Below are 22,535 nucleotides of genomic sequence, written 5' to 3'. Positions count from 1 at the left end.
GAATTTGTAGCCAAAGTACACTGCAATGAACCTTGAGGAAAGGTAGGTAACAAAATTATTACTATTGCTTTTGTTAATATTGCCTAGATACAGGCATGTAGCCGGGGGGGGGGGGCGGCTTGAGGGGCTTCAGCCCCCCCCCCCGAAATTCTCATGGTGGTTCGCGAAAAGGCCTTACTGGTGCATTATTTAAACTGTTATGTTTATTCATATCATGATCTGATCACCATACTCAATATATCCCATATGCATGGGGGTATTGGGGTAATGATGCAAAAGGTTTGCTAGGATAGACCCTCTTTCACTCAGACTCAGCCCCCCGAAACCCCCCTGAAAAAAATTCAGCCCCCCCCCCCCGAAACGAAATCCTGGCTACGGGCCTGCCTAGATATTTTAGTTTTAAATGTCACCAGGCAACAATACCCCAGGATTTCACAAGATGCAACCAGGGCTATTAAAGTGTAATTATTTACTGTGAATGGACACTTGGACTGTAGGACTTAGGAAACGCCATTGCTCCAGCCTTCCTTTACTTACCATCACAGATATTCCTGATGAAACAAAGACCCATTAACTGCAGCAGGCTATTTCACTAACAGCCTATTGGTTTCCCCATACATTAGTTGGATGCAGCTCTCTCTAGGCAAGAAATGGCTCCTTTTGATCTACACAACTATGATGTAGTTAGTAAGAACCATAGGTTTACCAAGTATCTACGGATGCATCTACACTGTAGAATGGATTCAATTTAACCCCACTTTAACTGTCGTGGCTCAATACTATGGAATCCTAGGATTTGTAGTTTGGCAGAGAAGGCTAAAGACTTTCCAAAACCACAAATCCAATGATTCCATAGATTTGAGCCATGGCAGTTAAAGTGGTATCAAGCTGTATTAACTCTACAATGTAGCTCCACCTTTAGTCCCAAATTTGTTGTAGCTCAAAGTCTCTTTTGTGGAAGATAGCAATCACACGGAATTATGTGTGTTTCTCCATTGCTAATCCTTTAATTTAGATAATTTAAATCAAGTGTTTCTCCCATATTTCACAAAGGCTGAGCTCTAGTTGTACAGGGAGAACTATAGAACTTTATTCAGAAGTAAGTCCTATGTTATTCAGCGGGAGAAAGTATGTACAGGACTGTAACTTGAAGAGTTCCTTCTTCCCATCATATTAATGCAGAACATATTTATATTTATTCTGAACTAATAAAAACTTTACTCATAGTGGAGAATGGCCAGAATTGCATTATATATACAGAACAAAAGCAATAAAATTATTCATGCATCATGCCTGGAATATTACTGCCAGAAAACCTAATGTCTATAGGCTTTTTAAAAAATCTGTAAATAAAGAAACAAAGGAAAGCAAATAGAAGACTCAGAGACATATTGAAATTAAATTCAAGACTCCTTCTAGTTAACTGATTTTTTCATATGTTTACATGGAGACAGGATTTTGCTCTGGGGGGAAAATGAGTCTATGATAGCCTTCTTTAATAATGCTCCAATAACTTGTGAAACATCAATAATGTTATTATTAGCAAATGCAGTTAGTTAATAATCAATGGAGTAATTGGATTTCACTTTCTTACATACAACTCCAATAGAATGAATTCTAACACTCATTTCGGGATTTACTTTACACCTAAGAAAACAACACAAAGTCTTGTAATACATCTTGGTGAATAACAAATTTGTAGCATATATGGGTTGTAGGACTGAAGCACAAGTGACTCTTTCATGCTACATAGCTAGAAAACTAAGATTTTACTTTAATTTCTATGGCAAGATCCTACATCACTGCTTCTCCAGGTGTATGGCACTTCAATTCCCAGAATTCCTGACAGTTGGCCAAGCAGGCTGAGACTTCTGTCCCAAACACCTGAAGGACCAAAGGTTGGGAACTACTATCCTGCACGACATTGGGGTTTCAAGTTTAGAGAGGGACATTCAGAATTGTCTGCCACAGAATTATACTGCCTCTGCAAATCATTTCCAGATTTTTTGGAATGCAACCCTAAAAGTTAAAAGTGGAATCATAGTAGTATAACTGTCTAGTGTGGAAAAAAGCCTGATTTTATGATTAACAAGAGTGGTGATATCATAAGCCACAGCCATTTTCAGTTTTCCTCTGAGACTGACTACACTCTGATGAATGGGGGAAAGGATTTCCCCAGTAGTAATATATTGTTATGACTTATGGCTAATGAATCCAAAGAGCTTTGGGGTATCTTGGCCTTGAAATGGGAAATAATACCCATTCTGTTTGCTGAAAACCTGGATAGAAGTTGCTTGTTAACAAAGGTCCTGTCCAGACATGACGTTTACTGTGGGATCTACTACAATAAAAGAGGACTGTCCAGACAACGTTCTGTACAGTCCCGAATTAATTTGCTACAAACCAGGAAAACCTGTTTTGTAGCTAATTAATTTGTTAGTGGATTTATTCCGTGCCTTCTTGAAAGGTGCAGGATAAATCCAGTACTTCCGGGTCTGGACACCCACCCCAGAAAGAACGCCTGAACACCTACCCCAGAAAACAAATGCTTTCCAAGGTGGGTGTGGACAGGTCCCTGGAAACATCCACATTTTTTTTAACACGGATGTTTCCGGGATAAAGGCCTGTCTGGATCCAGCCATAGATTATCTAACCATCTGCATTTGGAAAAGTACAATATATACTCTTGCATAAGTTAACCTCATGCTAGTTTTGGTACCAAATGTATGAATGATATGATCCAGGATAAGTTGAGTGCCATTCCATGAAGAGGGAAAGTATCAATGCCGCCTCTGTGGGCGAGCTAACCTAGACTGTTGGCCTCATGTCAATACCTAGGCAGTAAAAAGGGGCTAGAAGCAGCACCACTGAGGAGAAATTAGATGGACTTGGTGCTTCTTTTAGGTTCTCCCAGACTATGATCTTGTCTTTTGTCACTCTATCTAGAGAAGGGGATGGGTCTTTTATTGATAAAATTTAAGTACAGTAGTCAATCTAGGTTGTGGGGGTTGACTTTTCAACTAAAATTTCTAAACATATACATGAGTACATAGGGTAGCTATGGCGATTATTATCAGTTCCTACACTTCAAAATTTACTACTACACCACTGTGTGGCATTAGCTTTTAAGGGCTAAAGCTAATTTCAGAAAATTCATTCCCAGCCTAGATTTTATGAACTAACATTACAGGAATTTGGCTTTCCTAGCTTTTCTGTACACTCCTCACCACCCAACAAAAACTATTCCGGGATAGCTTCCATCTATCCAGAAAACACTGGGGAAATTTGAATCTGGTGTTTTAGTTTCCCTAGACTTTGGTGGATTATCTAGGTCAGTGGTTCCCAATCTTATTTGACCAAGGACCACTTTGACCAGGTATCACTCTCCAACATTAGTACCAAAAGGGTTACAAATCCATTTTTGGTCAACTTTAGATTTGGTTTGGTTATTAGGAGTGCTGATTCAGAAAATTGCATTGGATAGACCACATCAGCTCTAGTTTCTGATACAGAACATATGCCATCCAGTAGTCGCCATATGCTCGGCCACAGAAAACGATATTTAATAAGGCTTGTCACTATAAGAGGATTTTGCAAGACCAGTCCCCCTCAATGTAATAGTGTAGTAATGGCGAGGCCACAGACCATATTTTAGTTGTTGCAGACCACTGGTGGTCCAAGGGCCACAGGTTGTGAACCACTGATCTAGATGATAATACTAGAGCAAGGAGTGAATTCAACTCACTAGGAGCAAAATGCAAGACTTGACACAACCCCTATTCACATGTTTTCACAAAAAAAGCCTACTACTGTATATCCAATAAAACAGTATCCTTTATGTACCTGTAAATACAACCTAGAGGAAAGTTATAGCCCATTGGAGAACTTCCGATAACAGTAGGAGGCAGCAGGACAGAGAACATCAGGAAGAGATGTTTGGCTGCATTTGGAACTGTGCCAGGAGGCATCTTCTGAAGAGAAGGCAGCAAGAACTGACTTGAAAAGCAGCATGTTTGCAGCACAGACTTGTTTGCAGAATGTTTCTTCCAGAAGCACAGCCCAGTACACTAAACAACATACTCCTTGTTTGCCTGACACATGGGAATGGAAAGCAGCCAGACATTTGTCCCAGGCTGCCACATGTCTCCCAGCTGCTGCATCCTTTATACATTTTCTGAATCTTGCATGTGAAAAAGTGAGAAGAAAATGAAATCTGAAAATCTTGAGATTTTTATTCACTCAGACAGCCTCCTTACTTATCTTCATGTCCCTCAAAGGGCAATCCTGTACATGTTTATTTAGATATCATTCTGGTTAAAGCACAAACAGGGCTGCAGCTAAATCTCTAACAAAAATGTGCAATTGGAAATGTTTTTTGTTTGGAGGGCACAATGCTGTAGTCTGCATGTTCACTGAACCATTCCTTGGAAGAGCCAGAGTCATCCAGTCTCTTGACTTTAGGACTCAGACAGCTCCCTGTAATGTCACACTGATAGCGTTTGTCATTCCACACTGCTATAAAAACAGCAGCCTTGTCATTTCCTGTGTGCTATCAAGCCTGTAAAGGTAAAGAGTTGTTCATTGTGTTTTCAGAAATAAAAACATTTCTACTACTGAAAAGCTGTTTCTGACCTAGGGAAAGAAATTGTCATTTGCAATCCTTACTGAGTTGTAAGTCTCATCAAATCTGTGGGGAACTGAAAACAGAACCGCAAATAGTATCATACTGATCCTTCACCAGGGGCAGGTTATTCTCCAGCCAGGGATCATCTGCAATCCTAGGCTATTGTGGCTGTCTCCAATGCCGTTTACCAAAACCTGGAGAACCATACTTCTAAAAGCCACTAGAGAGCATTACTCTAGTTTTTAAAAAGTGCACATACACCTGCACATTGTTTAGGATAGAAAATTCATTTTCAGAAAACTGATTGTGGCTCTTCAGTTTTCTGCAATTCTATAGTATGATTACACTTGGAATACAGTGTTCAGTTATGAAAAAGGCTATAGCAGTATTGTTAATTTTACAAGAAAAACCAAATGAAATGATTAAGGGAGCAACTTGTTTATGAGAAAAGGTAACACTGTAGTAAAACGAGTAAGGTACTTTAGGCTGCATTTCAGGGGAAAACAACTGGCAAAACACAAAGTATTCCTTGCCTTTAAAATCCCTATGAAACTTATGGGGTTGTTATAAGTTGACAAGTGACTTAAAGACATATACCCACACAAAGGGAGATATCACAGAAATGTAGTGAAGTCGATAGCAAGAAGATTTAGGACAAAATGCTGTGCAGTGGTTCCTTCGTACACAGTGAGTTTTGGACCCAGAATCCTCTGTGGATACCAAAGCACATGGATACACAAGTTCCATTATATACAATGGTATAGTAAAACGGTGTTCTTGTATCAAATAGCAAAATCAAGTTTTCCCTTTCTGAATATTTATTTGTAATATTCTCAAACCGTGGATGGGTGTGTCCATAGATGTAGAATCTATGGATATGGAGGACAACTGTACTTCTTCACATAGTTGAATTGTAAAATTTACTACACATGAAGGTGCCCTATACTAGCTTGCATCACTAACTAACTGGAAAAAAGCATATAAAGAGCCTAATTTACCACCACAGTTAGAGGATTGCAGCTTGATTGAGTCTGAATTGATGCTTTTATATGTGAATGTGTTTTATTTCATTGTATTTTATATTGTGTTCCCATTATGTTTGTTTTTAGGCTCTTTGTGCCATCTGTAAGGTGCCCCGAGTCCCTTCAGGGAGATGGTGGAAGGACAGAAGAATAAAGTTGTTGTTGTTGTGTTATAAATAATAACAATAATAATAATAACAAGAACAACAAGATTAGTACACAACAAACAAGATCACTATGTTGGATGTTGTATTGGATCGCACGTCAAACACTCCCCAAGTGTCTAGACTGTGTGATGTATCAGTGAATAATGCATGCAGATCCAAGTAGGGTGGCCGTTTGCAGCTGACAGATGGTAATTTTGTCAGCGCCGATTGTGTTTAAGTACAGGCCAAGGTCTTTAGGCACTGTAGCCAGTGTGCCGATCACCACTGGGACCACCTTTACTAGTTTGTGCCAGAGTCTTTGCAATTAAGCTTTTTCATATTGTTATTGTTATAATTATTTCGTAAGAGTTGTTCCAATCTCTGCTATTAGAGAATTTCTGAAAATGCTGGGAAGCCTTTGTACCTCTATGAACCATCTTTAGGCAACAATCCAAACAAACAAGCAGCACTTTTTATTGATGGAAAGTTTATCACTCTTCCTAAGCATTTCAGTGGCCTTCATGTGAAGTCACTTATATTTTAAAAAGCTCTATTATGTGAGCATACCCTCTCTGAAAGTATTGGTTTAGCAGGGGCAATCTCAATTAAACCTCTGTCACCCCACTTTTTCAGCTGCTTCTAAAATGTCTCATTTTCTCTTTCTCCTATTTTCTTCTTTTTTTCATCTCAGAACTGATTTCAAAGTGCAAGGGTAATTTGCACCCTATTAGCTTAGCAGGGGAAGAGGAGAAAGGGGGGCAGGATTCTGCTCCTTCCAGTAGCCTCAGGCAAAAGCAAACTAGTGCAGCATCTCCTAGTTCTTTCTTATTATTAACATCTGCCTTCGTATCCACACTCTGGCCATATAAATTTCAGTTTTCATCAGTGAAATACCAGAGGGCATGTGCAGAGCATGTATTTTCTGGTATAAGCAAGCCCCATATGAGAATATGTTACAGAGCTGGTCTATAGTTCCACCTTATCCCAAATTATTTTTTTATTCCAGGTGATGTTGGATTTTATAATGACTGATATATAAGGGAGGAACTAAAAAATAGTGGTTGACAACCAACTCCATTTGTTGGCCTTTGTTTCCACTGAACTCGGCAGGATATATTTTTTTTTGAGTGAACATGGCTCAAAATCAGTTGTCAGAAGCTGTTACAGTGAGACAATAAAATGACATATGGTTCTGTGTGGAGCACAAAGCTGACAGCTGTATCACCTTCTCATTCAATCTGGGCTGACAGTTTTTATATATTATCACAACAGTTGGAACATATGCCCAAGAACTGGTTGTGTGAATCAGCTCTAATTCAAAGTAAACAAGTCATTAGGGCATTTGCAGGAGGAAAGCTTTCTTATAAAAATATACTTCATTTTACAAGACAATACCAAGTGAAAAATATGTGTTTCCCTTCTCTACTGCAAACTGCATATAATCACTAGGGAAATCATGTATATACAGTATTCCTCTGTTGGCTTAGAATCTCTGCAGTGTTTGATTCTGAACAGAGGGTTTTTTCTCCATCATTTGGTGTTATCATTTCAAGGAAAGTTCATTGTGTTCATTAACACATGTAAGAGACAGTCTGCCTCAGCTGCTTTCTTTGTTCAAATGTTTGTCTTCCTAAATCACACAAAAGATGGATCACTGCTATAAATGGCTTTAAAACAAGACAAAGCATGGAGCTGGTTGTAATGACAAGAATACATCTCTAAAAGTGTCTTGAACATCAATAAAATCCAGTAAGAGGGTTGTTCTGTGCTGCAAAAGGCATGGAGCCAGCAAAAAGTATCTTTCATCACAACTGTAGAGAAAAAGGGAAGAGCAAAACTTACATAAAATGATCACACTGTGATACCCAATGATGGCCAAGTTATAAACAAATGTCTATCTATAACAGTGGTTTCCAACCTTTTTTTGACCAGGGACCACTTTGACCAGGGACCACTCTCCAACATTTAGTACCAAAAGGGTTACGAATCAGTTTTTGGTCAATTTTAGATTTGATTTGGCTATTTGGGGTGCTGATTCAGAAAACTGCATTGGATAGACCACATCGGCTCTAGTTTCTGATACTGAACATACGCCATCCAGTAGTTGCTGTCTGCTTGCCCACAGAAAACCATATTTAATAATCTAGAGCTGATGTGGTAGTAGTAATCTTTTGTGGGTAGTCAGCTTCTCCCCTCCTGACATCCTTGTTGCCTCGGCACTATAAGAGGGTTTCACGAGACCAGTTGCTCTCCTTGCCGTATGGTTTCAAGAAAACAGTGTAGTAATAGTAAGGCTGCAGACCATATTTTCATTCTTGTGGACGACCACAGGTTGGGAACCACTGATCTATAAAATTGCCTCTTCTACTGAATATCCTAGAGAAAAAGGATCAGATAGGTTGCATGTTGGGTTGACAATAAAAGGAGACTAAGATTCATTTCGGAACAGCTGTTTCTGTGTCTAGTGGCAACCCAATAGTTTTATATTTTTCAAAAAAAAATAGCTTTAAAGTGGCTATTAGGAAAGAAAAAGGAGAATAATTAGAGAAGACTGGCCAAGGACAATGGGATATTTAACTCAAGTCTCACTGAGTCCAGTGGGTCTTCTTTTAGCATGATGAAGTTTAAATCCAACCCAGTATTTCCATGACAATGGAAGAGGAGAGATGCTGCTTACTTTTAAGAGGAATGTTTGTTTTCTTGCTTGTTTTTTTTTAGTATACTGTCCTTCTCCCAATATGAGACTCAAGGTGCTTATATGTTAAATGAGATTCAAAAATAAAAAAGACTGAACCCTCAATTTTCCAATGCACAAAAATCCAGAACTTTAGTACATTTTTGAAGAGGAAAAACAGATAAATTGAACAAGGTGTTTCATATAAAAAGTGGAAAACTAGAAAAATCAACAAATACAGAAAGAGCAAAAGGTTGACTAAAATAGGAAAAAAATCAGTTTGTTGTTGAATCATTAGGAACAAGGACTGGGAACAATATAATCTGGAGCTGTTATCTCCCACAGGAGACTAAACATGCAGAAATGCATGTATATGTTTATTAGAATTCATCAAAGGATAGTAAGTGAGTTCAGGGGGTTTATTACTTTATATTGTTACAACCGCTCTAAGAGGCAGAATAGCCAAGACCATGACTTCCAAACTCTGGTTGTACAGGAATTTTGGACTTTCACTCATGACAGCTTCAGCCATTCTGGCCAATAGCCAGATATTCTAGGAACTCAAGTTCAAAACATCTGGAGGACTAGAGTTTGGGAAGACCTGAGTTAGGAGATAGACATCTGTCCAGATCTTTCAAAATGAACACATTGGAAATCCTATTTGTAACTATTCCTCCACTTAACACATGGATACAGTAAAATCTCACTTATCCAACCTTCACTCATTCAATGATTTGTATTAGCCAATGCAGTCTGTCTCCCACCTGGATCCACAGCGGTTTCAATACATTGCAATGTTTTGGTGCTAAATTCGTAAATACAGTATATACTACATAATGTTACCATGTTTTGAACTGCTTTTTCTGTCGATTTGTTGTAAAACATGATGTTTTGGAGTTTAATTTGTAAAATCACAACATAATTTGATGTTTAATAGGCTTTTCCTTAATCCCTCCTTATTATACAACATTTTCACTTATCCAATGTTCTGCTGGACTCTTTATGTTGGATAAGCAAGACACTAGTGTACTTTGATTGGAACTAACTACTGAATTTGGGCAATTAACTCTTCATTTCAGTTCTCATTCTGAAAAACAGGCAAAAGTTCAGTAAGTAGTTGCCAAACCGAACTGATATTTTGAAGTAGGTTACACCATCCTATGTGGGTATACTTTTTAAATCATAAAATGAATAGTCTTAGACCTTGATTTGTTATATTCACTAAATGAAATGATGAAGTGAATTTCAAAGCAAGACTGCACAGTTTCAAATCAGTATTTTTTTTAAATTGTTCATTTCTTCTGGCAGTAGAGAACCGCAAGTATAATGCTGTTATATAAAACTATGATGCAGCTGCATTTAGTATCTCAATTACATTTCTGGTTCATGTATATATAATTAAAACTTGTTGACTGTAGCATTAAGGAGCAATTTCCAAATGCTGAATCAGCCGTTACCCATTAATTGCCACACACAGCACTTTACTCCTACATAGGGAAGTTCTGGATATTCAGAGTTTGTGAAATATAATTGCCATCATCCCATCCCATTGATCATTTTGACTAGGGCTGATGGGAATTGAAATCCAACAACATCTGGAGGGCACCCATTTCCTATCTCTGCTATATACTAAGCAGAAACTCACTGAGAAAATCCTTCTCCTTACAGGGCCAAAAGGGAATGATCCCCAAGAGTGAGGGATCAACAGAGCTGAAGAAACCTCCAGTCTTTGAAGAATTCTCCCTTCCAACCAAAAAAAATCATAAAAAAAGAATTCAATGTATGTATGGAAGGATACAAATGTCTGAAGGAGATGCTTAGTGGGAGTAAAACTGACAGGGATGGAATAGCAATAGGTGACTGGCAGACATTGGAACAGAATACCCTATGAAAAGGAAATAACTTATTGACAGGCACCGCGAAAAGGAGCAAGCTATACTGCAACATTTTGTATCAAGTCTCCTCTGTATTACCTTCCAGGGAAACAAATGGCAATATAGACATCCAAGAGTCCTCAGGTACTAGGGATCAAATTGGTAGAAATCAAAAGATGTTCAGATGTTAAGTTGACAAAGAAAAGGACAAGTTGCATTTCTGCAATTTCAGTTTGCTAGGGCCCAGGGTAAAAATCAAACTTGGAGACTGTGCAGTGCCACTCCCAAGCTGCATGCATCTCCAGAAACCTCAGTGTGGCTTCCCACCTGCTCTCTACTTTCCACACTATTTTAGTTTTTTAAAAAAAGCAAATATTTAAAAATGAAGACTATGGGAGTCAACTGTGTCAGAGTTTGGTGGATCTACACTGCGCTATACCCCAGGATCTCATTCCAGATTATCTTCTCCTCCCAGATTCTCTGGCAGTGTAGACTCATATAATTCAGTTCTAAGCAAAAAACCTGGGGTCAGATCCTGGGATATAGGGCAATGTAGATCCAGCCTTAGACTAAAGGACTCCTGGTCAATTACTTTTGTTAATTAACAAAACGTTTTCTGTCTGGTTCCTAGAATAAATTCTTACTCATCACAGTTGACTAAGTAGTAAAGATCTATAAGAAAAAGTCACTAACCTTATTATTGATGATAGCTTCTGAGTCATCAAAGACAAAATCACCATCATAGCTGTTCACAAAGCAGACAACAGATAGGAGGCCAACAACGGTTTTTGCCCAGTAAGGTGGCAGGAGTAACAGTGGTAGGTCATGGTCAAGACTGCTTTCTGCTTGCGCCATGCTGTACAATACTTGCTCCAGATTTGGAGTGCCAACATTATGCTGGTTGAAAATCTGAAACAAATACAACATGCATTTATTACACACAAGTTCAGCTTTCCCATAAATTTTCTGGCCTGTAAAAAACTGGTTAATCCTCCTGCTTGCAAATACTGCTATTAGCTACTTATGTGAAGCACTGGTACTCTAAGAAGAGAGAAGAACAGATCAACTTTCTCTCAGCATAAAAAGTATTTCCTGCTGGGTACAGATGCAAGGGTTACAGCAACCAGCTTCTCTTGTCATTATGTGCATTTGGTAAATGGTTGCTTTTATCTATTCTCTTAGCAACTCAAAATCCATTTGCTACCTTCTTAAATTAGACACTCCAAGCAGTCTAAAAATCCCATGTTCTTGAAAAGGTCTTGCTCAGAATAAGAACACTAATTGGTTTGGCTGTGAAAACACCGTTTTTTTGCCTTTTAGCAATCAAAGGAGCACAAGTAAATTTTAAAGGACTTGTGACTACTATCATAGATATTGAACAGTATTAGATTGCATTCCTATATACCAAGGATGGGCAACTATCACAGGTTAGTGAGCAGCATTGACCCTCCAGAGGACCTCACTCCTTGTCAAATTTACATCTCTCCCCCTCCCCCAATGATCCTTATGGGTATGGGAGAAATTTTGTCACATGCTTGGTCCTTTCTGAGACAGATTCCAGTACCATTTTCCTTACACTTGCTCGACAGTTAATTGACAGTCTGTTGAAACTAAGGGCAATCAAACCTGAGTAAACATGCATATAATTACATTGTTGAAACATTTAACAAAATTTTGGAGTAGAAATTGTACTAAAAAATAAAAAAATCCACAAGTCAATATAAGTATTGTAGTCAAAAATCAAAAATTCATGAGTCCATGTAAGCATTGTGCCTAAACTCTTACCAAAAAGGGATCAATCACCTATTCTGAATACAGGGTAAACAGCTAGAAGTTAAACCATTCTGAGAAAACCCTTTAAAAGCACAACTCCCTTTACTATCTCCACTGCAGTATCATTTCTGGATTTTTTGAATGCCTGGCTGGTCCTGAGAGTTGGCATTAGTGCTTTCTCCTCTCTGCAAAATGACCCTTGATGTATCAAAATCTATATTTTGGCCCCAAAACCTGCCCTCGATTTATACATGAGCTTGACTTAGAGATACATATAAACAGTAGTTATTTTGGGGGAGGAGTTAGAGATGCATATAAAAATTGTTATTTTGGGGGATGACTACTATAGGGTGGTAAACAATGGCCTTGTAGTAGTGAAAGAATGAGGGCTCTCTGGTCCTCAAAAACAGAGTGCCATACTCATGAAATGAACTTCTTCCCAACCAGGTGACAATACACTATTCCCCCCACTGTAATTAATCTATTTTCCCTGCACCCATTCCTACATTTCCAAAGACCTCACTAACCCATTTATCTATTGGACACTTGAACCAATAATGTTTGCAATGAAGTAAAGTTTGAGCACCCCTTACCCAAAACTCTGAAATCCTTCAAAATTGGTCACACGGGTAGCTAAGATAGTGAAACCTTTGCTTTCTAATATGACAATGTACACACATTTTGTTTCATGTACATAATTATTTAAAATATTGTTCATAGAATTACCTTCAGGTTATAAAATTTACATTTAGACTAGGGCCCCATCACCAACATATCTCATTATTTAAGTATATGCAAATACATGCATTTCAATTTTTTTTAAAAAAATCTCATCCCAATTATTTCAGACGAGTGATACTCAACTTGTACTGTATTTATGAAATAATACAATATATAGTCCCTGCTTTTGTAGTGGCAATGCTGTAGATACTGGAATAAATGAAATAGAATAGAATACAAACTGCGGAGTGATTGTTCGATTGTGTAATTGACACTGTTAAATATAGGTAATAGAGGCTTTTAAACAGAGGCTGGATGGCCATCTGTTGGGGTGCTTTGATTGCGCTTTTCCTGCATGGCAGGGAGTTGGACTAGATGGGCCATGTGGTCTCTTCCAACTCTTTTATTATATGATTCATTTGCTTTTAATCACAGTTTGAAGCCCAGAGTAAGGTGAGCTCCTGGTCTTTAGCCCAGCTTCTGCCTACCTAGAAGTTTTGAAAAAAGCAACAGGAGTAAATAAGTAGATACTGCTTAAGTGGGGGTATTCAAGGCACCCATAAGAAGAAGCCAGAAAAATGCAGGCGATTTGATCAAGTAGGAAGTTTATGAACAAAGCTCTTGCACAGGAAAAAGTAAAGCGACCCCCCCCCAGTGGCTGGAACCGAGCACAGCCTCCAAGATGCCGAAGATGGGAAAGCCTATACATATACCTCTATGCATGTATAGTTATCTGTCTTGTCAGTGTACATTGAATGTTTGCTGTATATGCGTTTTTTGATCCACTGTGAGTCCCCTTCGAGGAGAGAAGGACGGAATACAAACACTGTAAATAAACAGGACAGTGTAGATCCAGCCTAAGCCCAAGGCAGCACCAAAGGCATATGATGTTCATTCTCCACCATTTAGAGATATCAACTCAATGTAAGAATAACAGTTACTATAAATTACAGCCAGATCACTATAGGGTTGAATTTACCACTCATTAAATTACAATTGTAATGCAGTTTCAAGTATATGTTCATTACTGGAAAAGTGTAACTTTTATTTGTAACCAATTTGTAACCAAGCTGGACACCAATGATAAACCGATGGTCATTGGACTGGTGCCGGTCCCTGAGTCTTTGGCTGTTGGTCTGTGCAGGAAAGAAAGAAACAATGGTATTTAATGAGCACAAATTTAGTGTGGGCCCTTGGCAATCTGGAAAACTAATTTCTGGTACCCTACATGAAACAGCCTGAGAAGCAATGCTTTACATCACTCTTTTGCCCTTCTATCCCTCCAATGCAGGCTGAGGAGTAATGGAGAGACCACTTAGCATCTTTGACCTGGCCAAAGAAATTAAGAATTCTAGACGAGTGCTTCTTAGGCCATTAGATATGGATGAATGTTCCTTTTTTTCTCTGAGATCTGTACAATACGACCCAATATTGAGAGGGGATATGTTCCTAAACTTCTCATGGATACATGGAACCATAGACAATAGCAAAGCATATTGAAACAAAGGAAATCAGGCACAATAATACTATAAGGGAAGACCTCCAAAATGTGTAGAGAACATATTTAGGCAGACAAGGATGAATAAAACACTGGTCCCATGGATACAGGAGTTGTACTGTTCCATATTTGTATCCATCAGCTACAACTGCTTCCTTCTTTCCTGGAAATCTTCTTAGAACAGTAATTGATGGCCTATGGAGTGACACTAGTCCATGAACCATCACTTTGAGCAGCATGGTGCAAGGCCCAGGCAATCTGATATGACTGTTGTGCCAGAGATCCAGATCCACAGGATGCTTGGGAAATGAATTCATTTATTTTTCAAGTATTTACATCTTTCATTAACAAGAGGAGCAAAACAAAATGAAATATTTTCAGTAGCTTCCATGCAGTGATCAGGAAGGGTTCTGAAAAAGATTGTAGCATTCTACAATCTTTTACCTGAACCATACTTTTGCGCAGAGTATGCAATCTACAAATACAGCAGGGGCAGAACTCTGCCCCTGAGAGGAAGTGAGAGTTCCTCATGTGCAGAACATTCACATAAAATGCACTTTTTTTAAATTCAGAGAGTTGTTTCAAGTCCTAAAAGCCACAAGAATAATACTTTGATTCCCAAGTGTCTTCCTCGCATAGATTTCATGTGCTGAGTTCAGAAATCATTTAATCTTTCACTGAAAGGGAACAAAGCAATCGTTTCTCCCACACTATCAGTTAAGCCATTTATATGTTGCACAGCTTTAAGCAGCAACTGCTTAAAAATTCCACATCTGTCAAAAAAACCCTGCTTATCCTACCAAACATACTGATTATAGAGACAATTTCTTCCTACAGCAAGAAGCTCTTTTACTCCATTAATCTGATGGTTGTCTGGAGTTTTACAAACACATATGTTAGGAGAATAAGCTATGGTGGGTGTGATACAGGAAACTAATCCTTACTGCAGCATATTTTCTAAAAATGCTTCCTTCATATGTCTCCCCTACTTTCAGGATCAAGGCTTAGGAAACTTGCTCTTTTGGAATTCATTTTTAGCATCCTGCAAACAGCACAGATACTGAAGTGACAGAGGATGCTGGGGATGGGAGTCCAAATAAATATTTTTTTTCCATCTCTGCTGAAATCCAAATTCCTCAAACCATAAAAAAGTGACAAAATTATGAATACCTTCACACTATAGTTTATATACAGTGCATGTCAATTTATACACAGCAGTGGTTCCCAACCTGTAGCCTGTGGACCACCACAAGAACTAAAATATGGTCTGTGGCCTCAATGTTACTACACCGTTGCAATGAAAGCAACTGGTCTCGCAAAACCCTCTTATAGTACCAAGGCTTATTAAATATGGTTTTCTGTAGGTGAGCAGATGGTGACTACTAGATGGCATATGTTCTGTATCAGAAACTAGAGCTGATGTGGTCTAGCCAATGCAGTTTTCTGAATCAGCACCCCAAATAACCAAACTGAATCTAAAGTTGACCAAAAACTGATTCGTAACTCTTTTGGTACTAATGTTGGAGAGCGGTCCCTGGTCAAGTGGTCCTTGGTCAAAAAAGGTTGGGAACCACTGATATATAGTACATTAGAGTCTCGCTTATCCAACCTTTTCTCATCCAATATTCTGTATTATCCAACGCAGTGTGGCACAAGCCCAGATCCACAGCTGTTTTAATACATTGCGATATGTTGGTGCTAAATTTGTAAATACAGTAATTACTACATAACATTACAGTGTATTGGACTGCTTTTTCTGTCAATTTGTAGTAAAACATAATGTTTTGGTGCTTAGTTTGTAAAATTATAACACAATTTGACATTTAATAGGCTTTACATTAATCCCTCCTTATTATCCAACATTTTCGCTTATCCAACGTTCTGTTGGATAAGCAAAAATGTTGGAGAAGCAAGACTCTACTCTATACTTAAGGTCATATAAGAATAAGTATTTTGAGTATAGGCTTTCTTTGTTTTCAGAATCTACATATCTTTTATCCAAATCCCGAAATATTGCAATGTGGATTTCAAAGGCCCGCACCTTCATTTTCAAGGCCTTGTATAACAGACTCTACTCCAAAAGGCATTTTCTTCTTTTCAACTCTGTGGTATTTGTTCTGAATAACAAGTTTGTTGTGTTCTGTTTTTGAGCTTGGAAAACAAAAACAATTTAAAAAAGGAAGGAAGGCAATAGTCATTAATGGATTTCTAGGAACTGGCTTGAGAGCGACACATCAATTATAAGGAAAGCATTCCAGGTCCTACCTAAACAAAAAACAAACAAACAAACAAAAAAGTCGTGTCAGAAATACAAACCAGACGAAGGCCCCTTCCACACAGCTGAATAAAATCCCATATTATCTGCTTTGAATTGGAATATATGACAGTATGGACTCAGCTATCCCAGTTCAAACCACATATTTTGGGATTTTCTTCTTTGATATTCTGGGTTAAATGGCTGTGTAGAAGGGCCCCTAGTTCTCTCATGCAGGTATTAATTCAGTTCAAAACTGAGTCCTGGTTACTATAGCAATGTCCCTTATAGTGGCAGAAATTAATAATACATGAAGTGGCATACTAGAGGTAACAGGAACCTCCTTGGCAGTATGCTAATAAACCATTCCCTTGATGTCTGAAAACCAACCTAATGAATGAAAAGGGCAAAATTGTGATTGGAGGAACTAAAACCCAAACACAAAGATGAGAGCTATAAAGTGTCCTGCACAGATCCCATAGACCAGATAATAGATATGAGTGCCTCTTTTCTAAAACAATCCAGAGTGGATCTTTCTCTCTCTCTCTCCGTTTTCCATACATTTGTTTAAACTGGGTTGCTGTGAGTTTCTGAGCTGTATTGTCATGTTCCAGAAGCATTCTCTCCTGATGTTTTACCCACATCTATGACAGGAATCCCCAGAGGTTCTGAGGATGCCTGCCATAGATGTGGGCAAAACGTCAGGAGAGAATGCTTCTGCAACATGGCCACACAGCCCTGAAAACTCACCCCAACCCAGTGATTCCGTATATGTAATCCTTCGACAACACATTTGTTTAAACCAGTGGTTCTCAACTTGTGGGTCCCCAGATGTTTTGGCCTTCAACTCCCAGAAATCCTGACAGCTGGTAAACTGGCTGGGATTTCTGGGAGTTGTAGGCCAAAAACACCTCGGGACCCACAGGTTAAAAACCACTGGTTTAAACGTTTGTGTGCAACACAGGTGAGAAAGGACTTCATGTAGTGCAATCTAAAACCTGAAACTTCCTCAGACAGCAATCTTATGGAATTACACATCTACTCAGAAGTAAGACCCAAGATGTTCAACACAGGTTTGTTGTTGTGTGCCTTCAAGTAATTTCTGACTTATGTCAGAACATAGTACAGGGTTTCCTTTGCAAAAAGTGTGGGACGTGGATGCCTTGGCCTTCTTCTGAAGCTGAGAGTGTGTGACATGCCCAAGGTCACTCAGGAGATCTCAATGACAGAGGCCGCATTAAAACCCTGGTCTCCAGAACTGCAGTCAGAGCACTCAAGCCACTACATCACACTCAGCAAAGCTTTATTTCTATCCTGTCTGTGGGTTTGGACTAATTTCTTCCCAAGAGCTTTTAACAAGGAAGGGATCATGCATCCCAGGGCCCTTCCACACAGCCCTATATCCCAGAATATCAAGGCAAAAAATCCCACAATATCTGCCCGCGATGGCACAGTGGGTTAAATTGCTGAGCTGCCGAACTTGCTGAATCTGGGGAGTGAGTTGAATTCCTGCTGTTAGGCCCAGCTTCTATCTACCTGGCAGTTCGAAAACATGCAAATGTGAGTAGATCAATAGGTACCAGTCCGACAGGAAGGTAATGGTGCTACGTGCAGTCATGCCGTCTACTTGGAGGTGTCTACGGACAAGCTGGCTCTTTGGCTTAGAAATGGAGAAATGGAGATGAGCACCATTCACCAGAGTTGGACAGGACTGGACTTAATGTCAGGGGAAAACCTTTATCTGCTTTGAACTGGGTTATCTGAGTGCACACTCAGCTAATGTGGGATTTTCTGCCTTGATATTCTGAGATATAGAGCTGTGTGGAAGGGCCCCCACTTTCTGAAACTTCCAAAACCTCCTGGATGTGTTCCTACCGCTTGCTCCTCCTCACAATCTGGGAAGAAAGATGGAAGATCCACTATAAAGATTTTTGCCAGCCAGCACTTTCCTGGAAAGCGGCTGAAGATGAAAACCATTCATAAAGTAGGCTGCAGGGGGACCTTAATGAACAGCAGCGCTTTCCCTGCCGAGTCTGGTTGATCATCGCTTGTGAGTTCAAACCTGCTCTTGAACCAGGCTCTCTTGCTTTCTCTTGGGAAGAAACCAGAGAAGCCCCAAAACTAGGGACTGTGCCCGTTGCGCCCTTGGAGCGATTCTTTTCAGTGGCAGCCAAGCCACGCTTACACGGGAGTAGGGGCTCTGAAGAGTTTCCGGGCTGCATCTCCCACCTCCCTCCCTTTGACAAGGCGTGAAGCCCACCAAGATGCCCAGCCCCGCCCCTCAAGCGGAGCAGAGCGCAGGGGGTGAAGGCACCCCCTCTGGAGTGAGACTGAAGGGGATCCGAGGGACGGGGCCACGCCAGGCAACTCTTGCAGAAGGAGAAGGAGCAGAAGAAGAAGAGGAGAGAGTAGTTGAGATGACAAAGGGACTCCTTCCGAAGTGCCTGAGCCTGGATCCAGGCGTCCCTCCCTCTCCCCTTTTGTTCGCTCCTGGCTTTTGTCTGGGGAGCGCGTGGCGCGCCTCCTGCCGCAGAGCCTTGGGGTCCCGCGCGACCCCCGCCCCGCCCCCCGGACACAGCTTTACCTGCAACGCAGAGGAGCTCGCGCCGCATCTCCCTCCTCCCGGCCGCGGGGCTCCGGCGAAGTCTAATGGGAAAGCAAGCGGGGGGGGGGGGGCTGGCTCCTCCGCCCTCTCCCCGCCCATTGGTTCGCCCCGCTTCCTTGTTGTTGTCCCCCCCCTCCCCGAATGGAGCGGCCCACTCATTGGCCAGGCAGCCGTGGCGTCGGGAAGGCGGGGCAGCCGCGGGAGCGGGAGGAGGCGAAGCGGAGGGAAGAGCCGGCCCCAGGGAGGGAGGGAGGGGCGAGGGGAAAGGAGGCAGGCAGGCAGGCAGGCGGGCAGACAGACAGACAGAAAGCCTCGCTCTCTCCCTGGGGGTCTCCTCGCCAGCCGCAGCCAGAGTGGCAAAGCGCAGCCTTTCCTAATTCCACGGTTACAAGGGCAGCCAAAACAGTGTGTTGGAATGATACCTGTCCCTGTGAGTTGCCCTGGATTGAATTGCAGCCCAACCTCCGTATCCACGAATTCAGTCCCCCACCATACGCAGCTTGGAAATATTCCAAGAAAGAATTACCTTGATATAATAATAATTATTAATAATAATAATCACACAGACGAACTACAAACAGAGGCACAACTCTGTGGCTCAGATGATTCACTGGAACTTATGTCACAAGTACCACCTACCAGCAGCAAAGAATTGGTGGCAGGCCTGTAGCCAGGATTTTGTTTCGGGGGGGGGGGGGCTGAGTGAGTGAAAGAGGGTCTACCCTAGCAAACCTTTTGTATCGTTACCCCAATACCCCCATGCATATGGGATATATTGAGTATGGTGATCAGATCATGATTTGAATAAATATAACAGTTTAAATAATGCACCTGTAAGGCCTTCTCTCAGGCCACCATGAGAATTTCGGGGGGGGGGGGGGTGAAGCATATTGATGTCGCCATACCAGGTGACAGCCGCATTGAGGAAAAACAACAGGAAAAACTCAGCCACTATCAAGACCTCAAAATTGAACTGCAAAGCCTCTGGTATCAACCAGCATAGGAGGTCCCAGTGGTCATCGGCACACTGGGTGCTATGCCAAAAGATCTCAGCCAGCATTTGGAAACAATAAACATTGACAAAATCACGATCTGTCAATTGCAAAAGGCCACCTTACTTGGATCTGCGTGCATCATTCGAAAATACATCACACAGTCCTAGACGCTTGGGAAGTGTTCGACTTCAAAGTTCAAATCATTTATTTCGGTCATTGACCAGCACAGGAAATAGTCACATTATCATACAAACTTGGTATGTTTGGTACATTAAAAATATAAATATAACTACTGAAGCACAATATGGGTGAGGGAGCAGAAGGGAAGGGGAAACAGGGTAAAAACATTCAATGCCCAGATCCATCACCAAATTGTAGATTCAGAGAAGAAGATTACTGGACACACAGTTAACTTTTGGGAGAAGTCATTCCCTGACGGATTTTGTATGCTGCTGCACAGAACTTTGCAACATTGTATGTTGTAGCTGAATTAGTATCTGCCAGTAGCATGGAGGTATAAAATTGTCCTGAATGGCCTGGGTGCTTGTATAACAGAGGTAAGATAAGCCTGGCACGGATATCCCTGTAGAACGGGCACTGGAGGAGCACATGTTCTATTGTTTCTACTTGACCCGAGTCACAGGGGCAGAGTCTCTCTGGGAAAGGGATCTTCTGGTAGCAGCCTTCGAGTACAGCTGATGGGAGAACATGGCATCGAGCCAGGGCGAAAGCCCTACGATGAATGGGAACCTCTAAGTTTGTTAAATATGCCATAGGGGAGGCAAGGTATCTGCTGTCTTCATTTATAAGGAAGTGTTCGACTTGTGATTTTGTGATATGAAATCCAGCATATAGATCTCATTTGCTGTGACATACTGTGCTTTTGTGTCAGTAAAATAATAATAATAATAATAATAATGATAATAATAATAATAATAGGCTCTATCTGCCTAGAAAGTCTGGTGGCAGAGGACTTTTACAAGTAAAAAAAGCAGTCAAAGAAGAAAAACACACCCTGGCAGAATATGTAAAGGAAAGCCAAGAACCTGCTTTAATTGAAGTCAATAATTGGAAACATCTCAAAGCACAGCAGACAAAGAAACAGTACAAGAAAACTGCACTACAAGCCAGAGCTGACAGCTGGCACAACAAAGCATTGCATGGGCACTTCCTTGACAAAATTGAAAGAAAAGTTGATAGGGAGAAGACCTGGTTATGGCTCATGAATGGATCACTGAAGAAGGAGACAGAAGGCCTGATTCTTGCAGCCCAGGACCAAGCCATCCGAACCAATGCCATTAAGGCCAGGATTGAAAAATCAGCTGATGATCCAAAATGCTCATCTCCATTTCTAAGCTAAAGAGCCTGCATTGTCCGTAGATGCCTTCAAGGTCATGTGGCCGGCATGCATATTGAGTGTTTCCAATCTGTGGACCATTTTTGTTTTCCATATGGAGAGATTGTTGTTAGAACTAGAGTCAGATCTGCCTCAGTAACTTGCAGCAGCTCTATTGGTATATGTCCCTGATCATTGATTTCTCCCAAGTGCTTTGAGTGCAATTTGCACTTCACTTTCTGAAAGTGAACGGTACATCTTTACATAGTTATTCCATTAATGTATCTGTCCTCAGCTCATCTCTCAATGTTTAGGAGCATATTAAGAGTATATTGTATTTGGAAACTCATTTGTAATTTGATGCTGGAGCAGAGTTCAGTGCAGAATGTGGACTGCACACATGATGTATCCTCATGCACCTCAGAGAGCCAGTGTAGTGTGGTTAGTTTATTGGACTACAGCTCTGGAGACCAGAATTTGAGTTCACATTTGGTCATGGAAAATCATTGAGTGGCCTTGGGCAAATCACTCTCCCAAAGTGGGAGACAAAAGCAACCCCCCCCCACCCCATATATCTTTTCAGGAATATCCCATGATAGGATCACCAAAACTTGAAAATGATTTGGTAGCACATAACAAACTGAAATCTCCATAAAAGTGAAAATGACCAACTGAAACTATCCTATTTTGGGGATATCACGAGAAGATGTGATTCCTTAGGAAATATCTCATAGTACAGCAGGCCTTCAGTATCCATTGGAGTTTGGTTCCAGGGCACCCTGTGGAAACCAAAATCTGGATACTCAAGTCTCATTGTATAAAATGGTATATTAAAATGATGTGCCTTATATAAAATCGCAGTATCAAGCTTTATTTTTTAAAAAATGAGCCATGGATAGTAGAATCTATGAATGCTTAATATTATGTAACACGATTTTTGTTCCTAGTTTATAAATGTTATTTCTTAATTGGTTCTATCATAAGAACATGGAAAAGGTTTATTAAACTCCAAAC

The 22,535-nt window shown here is 40.4% G+C and overlaps 1 protein-coding gene across 1 annotated transcript in view; it reads right to left on the bottom strand.

The window, feature by feature from the left end:
- The window catches only part of TMTC4 (transmembrane O-mannosyltransferase targeting cadherins 4), a 59,905-nt gene extending 40,628 nt beyond the window's left edge, over window positions 1-19,277 (bottom strand). Inside the window, exons 1-2 of the mRNA XM_060769567.2 lie at window positions 19,170-19,277; window positions 11,034-11,249 (exon numbers count right to left, since the gene is read on the bottom strand). Of these exons, the coding sequence (XP_060625550.1) occupies window positions 11,034-11,195 (162 nt within the window). The 5' untranslated portion in view covers window positions 11,196-11,249; window positions 19,170-19,277. The remainder of the gene's footprint in view (window positions 1-11,033; window positions 11,250-19,169) is intronic.
- Between the last annotated feature and the right edge of the window lie 3,258 nt (window positions 19,278-22,535).

Source organism: Anolis sagrei, chromosome 3 (genome assembly GCF_037176765.1).
Source record: "Anolis sagrei isolate rAnoSag1 chromosome 3, rAnoSag1.mat, whole genome shotgun sequence".
NCBI lineage: Eukaryota > Metazoa > Chordata > Lepidosauria > Squamata > Dactyloidae > Anolis > Anolis sagrei.
This window is presented reverse-complemented; position numbering and strand designations above follow the sequence as displayed.